General features: G+C 51.8%; 2 protein-coding genes across 3 annotated transcripts; one reads left to right on the plus strand and one right to left on the minus strand.

The window, feature by feature from the left end:
* The first annotated feature begins 3,770 nt into the window (after nt 1-3,770).
* Nucleotides 3,771-6,163, plus strand: TLX2 (T cell leukemia homeobox 2). The gene is made up of 3 exons (XM_016130557.2): nt 3,771-4,526; nt 4,969-5,206; nt 5,340-6,163. The coding sequence occupies exons 1-3, from the start codon at nt 4,127-4,129 to the stop codon at nt 5,554-5,556; spliced, it is 855 nt and encodes a 284-aa protein (XP_015986043.1). The 5' UTR covers nt 3,771-4,126; the 3' UTR covers nt 5,557-6,163.
* A 1,056-nt stretch (nt 6,164-7,219) lies between these two features.
* On the minus strand, nt 7,220-13,971 carry DQX1 (DEAQ-box RNA dependent ATPase 1). 2 transcript variants are annotated; one of them, XM_016130685.2, is made up of 11 exons: nt 12,997-13,971; nt 12,563-12,756; nt 11,761-12,145; nt 11,153-11,386; nt 10,966-11,065; nt 10,702-10,860; nt 10,421-10,612; nt 8,757-8,876; nt 8,394-8,584; nt 7,891-8,081; nt 7,220-7,687 (listed from the first exon to the last, which is right to left on the minus strand). In XM_016130685.2, the coding sequence occupies exons 1-11, from the start codon at nt 13,291-13,293 to the stop codon at nt 7,531-7,533; spliced, it is 2,220 nt and encodes a 739-aa protein (XP_015986171.2). In that variant the 5' UTR covers nt 13,294-13,971; the 3' UTR covers nt 7,220-7,530. The 2 variants fall into 2 exon arrangements, with proteins under 2 accessions (XP_015986171.2, XP_015986174.2); XM_016130688.2 differs by lacking the exon at nt 7,891-8,081 and having other exon boundaries at nt 7,531-7,687.
* Between the last annotated feature and the right edge of the window lie 97 nt (nt 13,972-14,068).

The raw sequence follows: 14,068 nt of genomic DNA on the forward strand, positions 1-14,068 counted from the left end.
TTGCAATCAGTATAAAAGGCAATGTCCTTACATGATCTCTTGCAGTCATTCAGTCTCTCTACTCCCACTGTGTCCCCAACTTGAAATGCTCAGATATCCAAATGAATCCCTTTTTCCTTCAGGTCTTTACTCCACCAGGCCTTCAGTGATCATTCTAAATAAATCACAACTCCCTTTTCACCACTTCTCCTGCTTCCTTGGCTTTATTTTCTTTCTTAGCATTTATTATTATTCAATATATAGTATATCTATTTTTTGTTTTACACCTGCTTTCCTCACTAAAATGTAAGTTGCTCAGTAGCAGGGATTTTGTTATTGTATTGATACAGCTGTATCTCCAGTGTTAGGCACAGAGTAGGTGTTCAATCAAAATTTTCTGGATGAACAAATGAATAAATGTATGTGGTAGTGATGATGGCCTAGATTAGGCTTTTATTAGTGGAAATAGAAAGGAACAGCTGGGTGTGAAACACTACAAAGGAAAGTCTAATAGGAGGAAGTGAATAAGGAGCTTGGGAGGGGAGCCTGTCCTCCAGCCTTTTGAACTTAAGGTGGCTGCAGCAAAGGCAGGCGGAGGTGGCCAGAAGCCTGGAATGGGGCTGGAGCATATGTGTCAGAACTAGGGATAGAGGTCTCAAGAGTTTTCTGGGTGGATGTAATAGATGGGACTATTGGAATGGATGAAACTTGAGCAGATGGAGAGAGAGAGAAATCTGAAGCCTGAGCTCAGAAGAATGCTCACAGTCTTCAGTGGAAGAAGAAAAATCAGTGGAGAAAAAAACATAAGCAGTGACTATGAAAGACCAAAGATGTAGAATAAGACAATATTATAGAAGCCAAAAGAAGAGACATTTCAAGAAATAGTTGGTGATCAACAAAGTAAAACATGGATAATGAACACCGGACACTGAAGCACTCTGAGAAAATGTCTGTATAGCAAAGCCAGTTTGCAGTGGGTTAAAAGAATAAGGAGGAAATGGAGGCAGTGGATGTGGGCACTATAAGGGAAAAAGACAATTTCTCTTGAAGAGTCAGGCAAAAACTTTGTCTATATAATAGGAATCTAAGATAGTTGGGGGTAGGAAGGACTACGTTAATGAGAGAAATGATGACACAGGAGTGGGCTCCAGGAGTGGAGGACACTGTGCCAAAGGCAGAAAGGAAAGTCACAGAAACACAGGCTGGGAACATGGCCTCTTTTTGTGAAGCTGCAGGCTTGAAACTTGAAAACTTTAAGTCAGGAGGCCACATGTACAGTAGATGAGATGGATTCAAAGCAGTGTGTATAGGAGGTACAGGTACTGACCTCAGAGACTCCATCTTCAACATAAACTAGCAGGAACCATCCTTTTCAGAGATTCAAGGAATCAGCAAGGTGAAGGGAAGCAGACAAATTTCTAAGACTGTGGCCAACAGAACTGGATACACTTTGTTCCTGAAGTGGGACACTGAAATATTTTAACTCCCTAGAAGATTTGTATGTACTATTGGTTTGTGGCCATTCTTCTCAAAAGACAACTTAGGCAATCCTGGTTGGCAATGCCATCTTTGCTGACCTCAAAAGTCAGGATGTCCAGTAGCAGGTATACAGGTCCTCATAATGCTACCTTGTTCTCCTTCACTGATTCACTCATTGATTCATTTGGGAAGGATTTATTCAGCTTAGTTTGAAACACATGTATGCCCACCCTCTTCACGGAGGCCCACTCCCTAGAGTGGGAAAAGGGATTGACAAACTCCTAATCTCCATGTCAGTACCCTTCAGAGGCTTTATTTACTCTGCTGTCTCCCTAGGATTTCTGTTCACATCTAGGGGATCCAGCTGCTGCTGTCTCTGAAGGTTTTGCCTGAACAGCAGAATTTTCAAGTCTGCTAGTAGCCCAGCTCTCTACTTCTGTAAAAGGGTGCTTGGGCTTTGGTGAGGGCTAAGGGAGGTGATAATGCCTGTCTTTACGAAGATAAAAACACACCTACCAAACTTGCAGGAGACCCCCCCCCCACCACCCCACTGCTTTCAGAAAGGGCTGTTGATAAGGTGGGGGAAGGGCTGTTGAAATGGATGATAGAGGTGGACAAGGTTGGGTAGGATGTCACATAGTAATGTCCACTGCTTCCTTCCTCCATGGTCAACCCCTTCACACAGGTTTCTGAGAACACTGAGGAGCTGGTGGCTTTGGGTGGGGAGCTCACTCCTTTTTTTCTTTTCTTTATCTTCCTGCCCAGATGCCCAAATACTATTCCTGTCCCTGGAGAGAAAAGACCCCTTACCCTGCCCCAGGCACCAGGCTGCCAGCCCATCTGCTGGGGAAAAAGGAGGGGGCAGACTTTTTCCCAGAAGACTAGAGAATCAACTGGAGGATCCATGCTCCCAGGGAGACACATCTACTAGACTTAGAAGACATGGTGGCTCCCATGGGTAACAGGTAGCCTAGGTTCAGCACCCAGTAGGCTGGGGTAGAGGGGCTAGGGCCAGCATAGCTGTGTGGGGTCCTTTGGCCACCCTGTGTCCAAAGCAGGCCTAGCTGCTCATCAGCGCTAACCCTCCATGGGATAGTTGGAACACCCCCCCCCCTCCCTGAGCCCAGTCTCACCGGCTCGCAGGCGCCACGGCCCCCCCCAGGCCGGGGCGGGCCGGGGAAGGTAATGTAATTCCGACCCAGCTAACCCGATTATGACGGCCTGCACCGGGCCGGGCGGCGGCAGGGGCGGGTCTAAGGCGCAGGGGCCCTCCAGGCCAGGGGTCCCATCCCGGGGAAGGACGCAGAATTCACACTCTCCTAGCTACTCCCAGCTCCTGGGTCCCCGGCCAGAGGTCACAAGGTCACAAAGCCGCTTCGGTCTTTCCCCCACCTCCCTTCTCTGACACACTCCAGGCACAGTTTCTTGGGCTTGGGTAGGGTGAAGTTCTATAGCAAATGAGGCGGCTGGGATTCTCCGAGGCTTTAGTGAGGTCTCACGTGTGGCCTGTGGCGATTCTTCCTCCCGCTTTTGAGCGGGGGAGTATGTGAGAATAGACATCCTAAGAGCAGAGTGGAGGGGGAAGGATCCCGCGTTGGTGGTCCTCAGTCTGGGCGAAAACTCCAGCCCCAAGCTCCTCCCGGTCTGAGTTGGCCAGAATTGAGCCACGGGTCCGCTTTGTACCGATATCAGAAAATCGAAATTGTAGGCAACACAGGGCACCGATTATTGGCTCTCCTGGAAGGAGCTAGGGGTCTTGCAGGAGAAGCCAGGAGGTGTACCAGGACACTGACCCAGAGTGGTCGTTCCCCTCCCTAGCCCACCGGACGCTCCCTGCCACCGCCTTCCCACACCTGTCCTATTCCCGGGCCTCCAACTCGCAGGCGCAGTTCCCCAGCCGCTTCCCACTGCATCCAGGAAGCCACAACGAGATTTGGTCTTCGAGGGCACTTAGGCAGGGGCCACAACGAATCCGGGAGTCGGCTGGCAGGACCGATCGGGAGGCGAAGAGTGGGCGCTGTGGGAGGAGGCACCCGCTAGGAAGCCGGTGAGGCCGAAGAACCCCAAAGGCGGAGGTCCGCGAGGATGGATTTGCGGTGCGCATCTCGGCTGACTCAGCGCATAGCAGCCCAAACTCTGGCCCCTCCCGATCTAAGCCTGGTTTCTAACACCCTCGCCATCCTCCCCCCCACCCCACCCCCTCCACCCCTTCCCCGCGCTTGGCGCAAACAGGCGTCTCTTCCCCTTTAACATGCCGGGCCCCGCCCCTGCCCTACCCCCAGCCCCCACTGCCCACCCAAGGCTGATCTGTCAGTCACTGCCCCAGCTCGAGCCAGCCAGCACTCTCCACCCCGGACTCGGCAGAGGCTCCCGCAGCCCAGCATCCATTTGAGCTTCTGAGACAGAAAGGGTGCTCCTGGGGCCCTGGCCGGTCGCGCTCGCCCGGGATGCGAATCCCTGCACCGACGCCCGGCAGAGGCCGGCATGGGCGCGGCTACTCCCCGTGCACAGGGATGAAGCTGTCCTGGGGGCCCCGGCGCCCCGCCTCGGCCAACCCCGCGGGACCCTGAGGCCGCCACCCCGAGCTTTGTGCTGCTGGGCTCCCAGAGTTGCCTGGGGTGCCCTCTCCAACCGCCGAACCTCCTGTGGTCCTCCTCGACCTGGACCCATGGAGCCTGCGGTGCTGGCCTCGCACAACCTGCAGCACCACGAGCCAATCAGCTTCGGCATTGATCAGATCCTGAGCTGCCCGGAGCCCCCCGGGAGTGGCCTAGGCCCGGGTCGAGCGAGCCAGGCCCATGGAGAGAGTGCGGCGTTCTCGGGTGGATTTCACGGAGCCTCAAGCTACTGCCCCGCAGGCTCGCTGGGCCCGCTACCCAGCAGCTCCAGCGTGGGCCCAGGCGGCGTGATCCGCGTCCCAGCGCACCGCCCGCTGCCAGTGTCGCCTCACGGGGGAGGTGCGCCTGCGGTGCCTGGCCCCTCGGGTTTGGGCGGTGCCGGGGGCCTAGGGGGACTCACCTTCCCTTGGATGGACAGCGGCCGCCGCTTTGCCAAGGACCGGCTCACGGGTGAGGTTGCCCAACCCTTCCAAGCGTCATGCCTCACACTCACCCGGTTTTCTCATCTCTGATCCTTCAGATCCAACTCCTAGTCCCCTTTCATACCCCTGCCCCCGCCTAGGTCATCCCAGGAGATCCTCTACCGAAGTGTATCTCTTGGTCCCGCTGCTCAGAGGCGATGGGGAGGGAGCTGCCGTCGATGCCCGCGCCCTCCTCTGTAGTCCACTGTCCACACTGCGGGGAGGGCAGGGCGAAGTACGGGGACGATTCCCTCTCACCCGAGGGCGAGGGCCGTTTCTTGTCTAGAGGCCTTTACTGACGCGGGGCCGAGCTTGGGGCCCCTGTAATGACCGGGAGCGGGAGCTCTGCGTCTTGGGCAGCCGCGCTCTCGTCTCAGGAACACCTCGGGCTACCCTGCAAACCCTGCCCTGCTCTTTCTTCCGCCCTGCAGCTGCGCTCTCGCCCTTCTCTGGGACGCGCCGCATCGGCCACCCCTACCAAAACCGGACCCCACCAAAGCGTAAGAAGCCGCGCACATCCTTCTCCCGCTCACAGGTGCTGGAGCTGGAGCGGCGCTTCCTGCGCCAGAAGTATCTGGCCTCAGCTGAGAGGGCGGCGCTGGCCAAGGCCCTGCGCATGACCGACGCTCAGGTCAAGACGTGGTTCCAGAACCGGCGCACCAAGTGGCGGTGAGGGACCGCGGGCTGGGCCAAATGGTGGTGAGGCTCGGGGCGGGGAGGGACTGCGGGCTGGGCCAAGTGGCAGCGAGGAATGGGGCGGGCGAGGGCCGGCCCCGCTGACCCCGCGTCTCCGCCCGCCCAGGCGCCAGACTGCGGAGGAACGCGAGGCGGAGCGGCACCGCGCGGGCCGGCTGCTCCTGCACCTGCAGCAGGACGCGCTCCCGCGGCCGCTGCGGCCGCCGCTGCCCCCGGACCCGCTCTGCCTGCACAACTCGTCGCTCTTCGCGCTGCAGAACCTGCAGCCCTGGGCTGAGGACAACAAAGTGGCTTCTGTGTCTGGGCTCGCCTCGGTGGTGTGAGAGACCCTGCCCCGCCGGCCGAGTGCTTTTCCGGACCGAGGCGCCGCGTGGAGCGCGTGGCCAAGGGCTGTGGGGCGCGCGGCTGCCCTCACCTTGGCAGCGCAACGCGTGAGGAGCCAGCCTTGAGGCTCCTGTCTAGGGCTCCTCGGCCACAGCCGGGCCCCTGGGCCAGCGTGGCACACTTGCCCGGCACGTTCAGATGCAGCCTTTCCCGCGGTTTTTCACTTGGATTGTCTCACGGCAGCTGGAATCCCCGGCGGCGAGGGGGCGGGACCTGCAGCACGGTAGCCAATGAGGTGCGGGGATAGGGGTGGGCTGGCCAATGGAAGCTGCCGTCTTGAGGGACTTCGGAAAATTAAGCGGGTGGGTCGCAACTGTGGTTCTGCTGAGCCGCAGCAGGTAAAAGACGCTGCTGCGATGGGGCCACCCCCACTGGCCGGGTCGGTACCAAAGGTGTGAAGGAAGGAAAGAAGATGCCAACGACCGCAGAGTAATGAAAAAGTTGCTGTAGAGCGAGTCTGTGACAGGAACCAAAGGGTTACTGACGTTGGGCATCTCATCCTTCTACTGAAAAATAATCTCTAAGGATTCCTTCCTATGAGCCTCATGTTGTCTCCGTATGTTCAACCTTCTGAATACGTTCTTCCACCTGAGCCTCCCAATGCACTTGGGCAGCAGGGGAGACGGATACACTTCTTTTTCATCTTTCACCGGATGAAAATCTAGGAACACTAATCCCTCAGGGACAGAGAAGAGAGGGGAGGAAGCAGTGGACAAAGTTAACGGGCCCAGTGGAGTTAGGGTGAGTAGAACTTGGCAAATAACTAGGAAGCGATAGACCTAAGAAGAATCAAAGATAATTCCAAGGTTGGACATGTAGAGGATCAGGAAATCAATGGTGGTGTAGATGATGAAGGGTAAATTAGGAAGATAGGAACAAGATTAATTTTGCAGGCCAAACTAAATGCTAGACCTTGAGAGACTAAATTCTGGAAAAGTGCCTTTGGGGGAGGTTAGTTGACGTCCACATAGAGGTGGAACAGATGTAATGATGAAAACAATCTCGAAGGGAGGAAATCCTGAGAAAAGCAGAGTTCTAAGGATTAAATTCCCCCCCCCCCCACCAAATTCTACAAACACATTTACAATGTGCAAGATGATAGAGGATATCTAAGTTATTAGTCCAAGGGAGGAAAAGGGAAAGGGGTACTGAGGTGGAAAGAAAGGAAAGCATGATGTCCCTGAAGTTGTTAGAAAGACTTTAGCTTGTGGTTGGGCCAGGGACTACTGGAAAGCTTGCTGATGGAAAATTTGAGAGTTTGGGGATGGTTGGAATAGCCTTGAGGTTTGAGAGGGACTTCAGTTGTATGAAGATGAAAAGAAAGATTTTGTATGCTTTCTATAGCACCCCCATCCTTCCTCCCCTGGAGGCAGGAGCAGAATGATAGAGGGAAGTGAGCTTTAGGTAGGGTCAGAGGCCATCTGTATTCAAACTACTCATGTTCTGTGTTTGTGACAGCTAAGTCAGCCACATCACAAAGGTTTGACCAGAGGTGGGGACCAGGCAAAGGGGTATCGCTGGAGGTGCTGGCCATGATTCTTTGATATTGTGTCATCTCTAACTCACGAATGTTGTATATGCTGCTGAAGAACCAAACTCAAATTTGGTACTATAGAAAAAGGATTTTAATATCCAAAAAGAGAACACAAGTATAGGTTTGGCTTAAGTTGGGGATACAGGGGCATGTCAGTCCCTCTCCAATAAATAGAAGAAGGCTAATGAAAGGATCCTACTTTATGTAGACTGTGGTTTACCCAAGTCTCTCCATTCTAAGACCCCATTTTTTGAGGCTCGGGTTCCAAGATATACATTTGACCCTAATCTTTGGGCTTCTAAATCTGTCTGGCTGCCTTGGTGCTAGACAGAGAAGATCTAATGTGATGACATGAACTCTGCTCTATTCTTTAGACAGGTCACTGCAGGTCACAGGCATCTCCAAGCTCTTGGGTGGATGAGGACTCACTTTCTGTTGAAGAAGCTGCCATTTCTTCTCTAAGTTGATTCAGGAAGTCTCTGCTCTCACTAGGGGGTAGGTTACTCAGGAAGTATGGAGGGGCCAATTCCACCAGCCTGACACAGAGAGTAATAATTAGATGATTACTGTATGCTTCCTCATAATGCAGATTTTTAAACTTCTCAGTACCCCTTCCACAAATTGTCTTCTCAAATCATGTTACTACAAACCAGTAAAATCCCCTCTTCTTAAGACTAACTCCCCAGTCATAATTTTGGCCTAGGAATGGGCAGTATAGAAGGGGTGTCAGGGAACTCACATCTGTGGTTGAATCTCAGAAACAATGGAAAGGCAGTTATCTTTGGAAATGGAGAAATTGTAGTAAAGCACCCATGGTGGGGGTCTGGCTGGAGCCCGGCGGCTTCGGTAGCAGCAGTAGGGGGAGAGCTGGGCCACATGCTTATGGGTTAGGAGCAGGTAATTTCCAGTCCCATCTGTGTCTTGGGCCACCTCATTGAAAGGCAAAAATATTGAAGGAGTAAGTGAGAGTGAAGAGGCAGACGATAGAAAAAAGTAAAGGGGGCTGAGAAAGAATTAGTAAGGGTGGTGAGAGTATTAAAGTAAATCATGGATGTTATAGTTTCTACCATACCATATGGCATTTTCCATAGTCCTTGTACCCCAAAACCTCAAAGGAAAAATTTTTCCTAGTTCTAAAGAATCCTTTGAACGGCCACCAGGACCCCAATTTCAGAGGTGGCATACCAATCTTTGATTCCTCTGCCTTCTGCTCTTTTTGTGATCCCAACTTCTTCCCCTAACCTTAAGGAAGTAGCCAGACAGCAGTGCTTTCTGAAGGTCTCTGCGATTCTTCTCAGAGCCAAAGGCTGGTTGAGACAAGGGAAGTTCAATTCGTTGCATGAGTTCTAGGAGTTCTCCTCGAAGTTTCTGGGCTTGGCACAGTGCTGCCCAATTTAGACCCCGAGCCTGGCACCAAGCCTCGTCTGTTCCACCTAGGAAAAGGACCAGGTACAACTAAAGTCCTTGAGATACCTGAAAAAATCCAACCCTTGGCCAAAGGGCCTCCTCTTCCTGGGCATAGACATCTGTCAGCTGGTTGCACACCACTTCCCACCTTTTGGAAAATCTAGGATTCTCTAAGAGGGTGCAGAGTGTGTCACTCACTCTGTATAAAGGCTTCATACACCTGGATCAGAGAGCTGTGATCACCATCCGCATGTTCTAGGGCCCGACGTAAGGCAGCTTCTTTTGCACAGAGTGGAGGATGGGTAAACCCAGGGGCAGCTGGAAGCAGAAAGTTGTTTTGAGGAATGAGAAAGGATAGCAGTACAGGTGGAATTGTGAAAAGGTAGATGTGTCACTTCGGAAATTTTATTCAAAAGACGTTGATAATTTTTAGGTGCTATGTACTTTATCAGACATTGGAGAGAAACAAATGAAAGACAGTTTCTACCTTCAAGGAGCTTCAAGTCTAGTGGGAGGGATAGGCAAACTTGATGAACATGATAGGTATATGGGCCAATGTTTGAAGTTTGAGCAGGCATCAGCTCAGTGGAGTAGGGCAGAGAGAGGATTCTGGACAATGGGAACATTGAGGCACAGAGGTTAGTAGCATGCAATGTTTGAAGAACTGCAAGCGCCTAGTGTATGTGGAGGGAATGGCATGTTGGTAGAGTGACAGGAGATGAAGCTAGGGCTAAGTCATGAGAGGCTGCATGTGCTGTGCAAATGAGTGTACATTATGTCTGGAAGGTAAAGAAAAGCTGTTGAAGAAGAGTTTTTAAGTAAGATAGTCCATGCGTTTGATGAAGTTTACATGACTAGTTAGGAGGCTACTGAGGAATCCAGCTAAGCAGTGATGGGATCTAACATGAGCACTGACAGTGAATTTGGAGAAGAGCAAATGAATTAGAAAACAACATTTAGAAGATAAAAATGAAAGAACCTGAATAAAGATTAATCTAGAATGATGGTAATGGAGCTGCAGAGATGATGGTATGATTTTGTGGTAGTGACGGTAAGAAGGTCATTTAAGAAAGTGCTCAAGTTCAGTTTTAGGTTGAAGTACTGTTGACTATTCTGGTAGAAATGTCCATCACAAGCTGGGTATCTAAATCTAAGATTCAAAAGAATGGTCTTGGCAGGGAGATACAAGGTTTGGAAATTTTAAGTATGAAGGTGGCTCTTCAGAACGTGGGTGTAAATGAACTTGCTTGGAGAGTTCAGGGAATGAGAAGACAAAAGGGGCATAGAACCCTGAGGTCCAACATACAGTGGATGAACAGAGGATGAAAAGCCCAAGGAAGAGAATAAGGTAATGGTCACTGAGGTAGGATGAAAACCATGAGCAGTCACAGAGGCGTAGAGCAGGCAGTTTCAAGGTATGAGTGGTTGGTATTCTCAAGCGTCAAAAGGTCATGGATGAGGCCCAAAAGTGTTTACTGGATTAGGTGTTTGGGAGGTCACTGGTGAGCTGAAGTCTGTCTCAGTGCTGTAGTGGGTCTGAAGGTAGAATGGTAGATGAGGAATATACTAGATGGACTTGGACAGATTATACTGTATAGTTGAAGGGGAGGATAGGGTTGAGGAAGAGAGGTGTAGAGTTTTAGTAATATTTAAGCATGTTGAAAGGCAAGAACCAGCAGAAGGAAAAGGCTAAAGAGGCACAAGAAGGATAACTGGTTAAGCCTAGTTCTGTAGGCACTGTGGGGGGGAGGGGGCGGGGCGGGACTGGAGCACAGGGGAAAGGGCTAGCCTTTTGGAGCGCAAAAACACCAAGGGGAAGGACTTAAGTAGCTGAAAGAGCCAGGGAGAGAGTCGAGTTATACCAGTAAGCATGGCAGCAAGGGTGAGCATTTCATCCACACATTCAAACTCGCATGAGGCCAGCAGGGCTTTGGCCAGCTCAGGGGGCAGAGGGAACTCTGATAGGATGACACCCAGGTCTGACAGGTCCCCATCATCATCCAGGGCTGCCAGATAGTCTAAGTCCTCCAGGGCCTGCATCAGTGCTTCTGGACCTGGTGAGGAAACAGGGCTTACAGGGCAGGGGTCTCGGAACCTCGTGGTCAGACTTGGTGGGTAGCACTTGGGCAGGAGGGGTGCTCACCAGGCCAGTCCAGGAATTGACATTTCCCTGGCTCTGCAATCTGTCTCCTCTTTAGCAGTAACACCAGAGGGCTCAGATTCTCCTCACATACCCTGGGTTGGGGCAGTAGGGGAGCCTCTAGCTCTCGGAATGACTTAGGATACAGGCAGAGGTAGGATCCTGAGGGGAGAAAGACCTGGGAGAGAAGAGCACTGTAGATTTCTCAGGGCTTATGCATTGGTGACTCTTTTCACGTTTGATCTCAGTGAGAGCAAAGGCTCTTACCTGGAGGGACCCCTCTTGCCCGCAGTTGTCTTGCCTCTGCCTGACACTTGCTGATTGGCCTTAGCACTTGCGATTCTGCTCGGATCTGAGGATTGTACACCTGTTGCCGGCCCCCAACCAAAGTCAAGACAGATCAGAACGGGTCATTTGTATCTTCAGTCCCCACACCCCCTCATCTGTCACTCACACTTCGAAGCTCCAGTCCTGAGTCAATGACATGTCGGATGGATGGGAGGGAGAAGGAGAAGTCAGCCAGCCAGTGAGTGACAACCACCTTTCGGGCACCTGAATTTATGTCCTCGTACACAGCCTGAACAGCTTGACCATAGCCTGGGTGAAGGGGCAGCACCCGTGGTGGAGGACCTTGGAGAGCCAAGGTCCCTACCTCCCTGGACAAGGATTCACAGCAGAGAGTAATTTCCTGAGGAGAGGGGTGGGGCATTAGGGTCGTTCTCACCTTTTGGGTTACAGACCTCCTTGAAAACCTGATGAAAGCTATGGCCTTTCACTCTGAAAAACTGCACATTCTCATAAAGTTGCAGCATGTTATAATTTCATGAATTCACTAAAACACAAATCTCTCCATTAGTTGGAATAAAAAAAGAGGGTGGTAGTCCATTTTACTCTGAAATTCTTTAGTTTTTCCTCAGGACCCTAACAGAGAGTAAATAGAACTCCAGTGCTCCTAACAAGCAGCGCTCCCATTCCCCTGGGACAGGAAGGTGGCATAAGGAGCGCCTCTTTTGCAGCCTGGTTTTTTTTGTTTGTTTGTTTGTTTGTTTTTTGTTTTTTTACCTCCTCACTAGGCAGGTATACCAGCACATCTCCTGGAGCCTCCTTCCGACACAATTCAAGCACAGCTTGGCAGGCAGCTTCCACTCGATCAGTAGGGACAGTGTCCTTGTAGATGAGAATGGGATACCTGCCAGGCCCTCTGGGTACATGTACAATAGGAGGATTGCCCCAGAAGGCTTGGAGCTTAGGTTCAAGGGCTGGGTCAGTAACTACAACCACTCTGGGGTCGTCCGGAAGGTTTCCCAGCCTGGCATTTCGCAGCAGCCCCTGGAGTAAATCTGAGGCCACTGACCGCTCCTGAGCCTCATCCAGCACCAGCACATCCCAGGCTCCAGTACCCCGAGTTGAGGCCACCTCTTGAAGAAGCAGCCTGTCCCAGCAAAACCTGTTGACATTGGCAATGTGCAGAGTCGTCAGTGTGGACCAGTGTGGACATTGACCATCCCATAAATCCAGGGGAGCTTCTCCCTGGCGGGGGGTTGGGGGCAAGATTTTGATAATGAAGGTCAGAAAAAGACCCTGTGACTGGATTCCTGTGGATAACAGTGACCCACAATCTCACTGATGGACAATATGTTGTTCACGAGCTGTAATCCAGCTGGGAAAGTGAGACTTTCATGATGAGAGTGACGATGAATGTCTGAGGTCTAGGTTGGGGTTAGAGATCTTAATTCAGCCTTGCATAATGCATGATTTAAAGGGTGACCTGGGCTGAGGGAAGATATGGTAAGATGTCAGAGGACTGGGCTTGTTTTCTGCTGGGTAAGGAGAATTAGAATTGAGTCAGGCCTGCAGACCTCACCTGAGCAGGGTGTGAGGCCCAGTGCAGTCCTCCTGGGGGATGCTGTACCCAATCTCATGACCCACGGTCAGGTCCATCTCATCAGCAATGCGCAGGGCTAGGCTCAGGGCTGCCAGTGGGTAGGGCTGAGTGACAGTTACCCGGCCCTTCTGGAACCCCCTGGCCAGCACAAACTCTGCACACCACTGAGGGATCTGAGGTAGGGGTAGGAAAGGACAACCACTCAGCAAGGCACAGGACTTTAGTCAGAAGTGCTAGGGGAACTATATGCCTAGTTTAATCTCTCCTTATTTGAGGGGAGTGCCCTGGTCCTTCGCCACCCTGGGGCCAGCCTAACTATATACTCCCTTTGCCCACCTCCCCCATAACCCCTGGCAGCCCAATCCACCCCTGCCCAGCCCCTCCCTTTGTCCATTCCCAGAATCTCCCCCCACCTGAGTGCTCTTGCCAGAGCCAGGCTCTCCAGACACCAGTACCACTCCACTGGGGCTACTTTCCAATTGCTCCAAGAAGATAAAGCGAGCAGCCCAGATGGGCAAGGCTCGGCGCTGCTCAAGCAGCTCATAGTAGTGGGAAGAGAAGGGGAGCCCGTCAAAGGGATTCACAGCCAGTTCAGACTCCCCAAGGCTCAGGCCAGACTCTTCTGCCAGCCTAAGAAGCTGAGAAGCCATGGTGGCTGACTGGCAGGACCTATAGATGTCAGGGCAGTCATTAATACCTTGTATCATCATCCCACCTCAGTCCTGATCCCGAACTTGTATCTTCAGCTGATAATGTAATAGGGTCTGTCCTTCCCAGCATTTCTTGCCTTCCAGCAAACAGTGGAGACTTGAGTCTCCAAGTAAGGGACTATCAAAAGTGGACTATTACCCTGTAGCCAGGTAGTAAAATCCCGTACAGGGGTATCCTGGGGCAGCAGGAATTATGAGACCTGTGGGAAGGTCTAGGGGTGGGAAAAGATAAAGAATAAGAGGAGGGGACAGGAATTGGGGGGAAGGGCCACAAGGATCCTGGATTCAAACCTGCTTGCAGCTCTGAGACGTGTCAGGATGGCAGCCGGTTCAACTCACCTGGCCAGTTACTATTAACCTTGGCCAGCTTAAAGTACAAAGGTAAGTTCCGGTTCTATCCTGGGGCTGGGCTCAAACATGATCCTTAAGACTGGTTTTGGGGTGGAGCCATTTGCTCCACCTTATCTAACCTAGTCAGGAGCCTATGGAGAAAAGGCTCCAACCACCACACTGAGCCTGTGTGACCTCTATAGACACCATGTAGTATGAAAAGCATCCTGGGACTTGTAGTTTTGCAGCTGTTTCTTCACAAAGAAACAGCTGGTGAACACCCAGGTAGGTCCAGTTGCTTGGTTTTCAGTTTAATTAATACTTCCTAATATCACTCATCTCTTGACACAAGGAGGTGATTTCAGTTCCATTCTAACCACCCCCGACAAACCTACAAGGAGGATCTCGTCCTCAATCCCTGCAACCAAGAGAAAAGGAATCTGTT

The sequence above is a fragment of the Rousettus aegyptiacus genome, unplaced genomic scaffold, assembly GCF_014176215.1.
Source record: "Rousettus aegyptiacus isolate mRouAeg1 unplaced genomic scaffold, mRouAeg1.p scaffold_m13_p_7, whole genome shotgun sequence".
In the NCBI taxonomy this organism is placed as follows: Eukaryota; Metazoa; Chordata; class Mammalia; order Chiroptera; family Pteropodidae; genus Rousettus; species Rousettus aegyptiacus.

What these genes read in the sequence shown, in the direction of transcription:
- DQX1 (XM_016130685.2), bottom strand. Translation starts at nt 13,293, where the DNA reads ATGATGATACAAGGTATTAATGACTGCCCTGACATCTATAGGTCCTGC. An exon ending in TCAATTCCTGGACTGGCCTG is followed by an intron (nt 10,613 to 10,701) that starts GTGAGCACCCCT and finishes TTTCCTCACCAG; the next exon opens with GTCCAGAAGCACTGATGCAG. An exon ending in TCTGAGATTCAACCACAGAT is followed by an intron (nt 7,688 to 7,890) that starts GTGAGTTCCCTG and finishes TCTCTGTGTCAG; the next exon opens with GCTGGTGGAATTGGCCCCTC.
- TLX2 (XM_016130557.2), top strand. Translation starts at nt 4,127, where the DNA reads ATGGAGCCTGCGGTGCTGGCCTCGCACAACCTGCAGCACCACGAGCCA. An exon ending in TGCCAAGGACCGGCTCACGG is followed by an intron (nt 4,527 to 4,968) that starts GTGAGGTTGCCC and finishes TCCGCCCTGCAG; the next exon opens with CTGCGCTCTCGCCCTTCTCT. An exon ending in AACCGGCGCACCAAGTGGCG is followed by an intron (nt 5,207 to 5,339) that starts GTGAGGGACCGC and finishes CCGCCCGCCCAG; the next exon opens with GCGCCAGACTGCGGAGGAAC.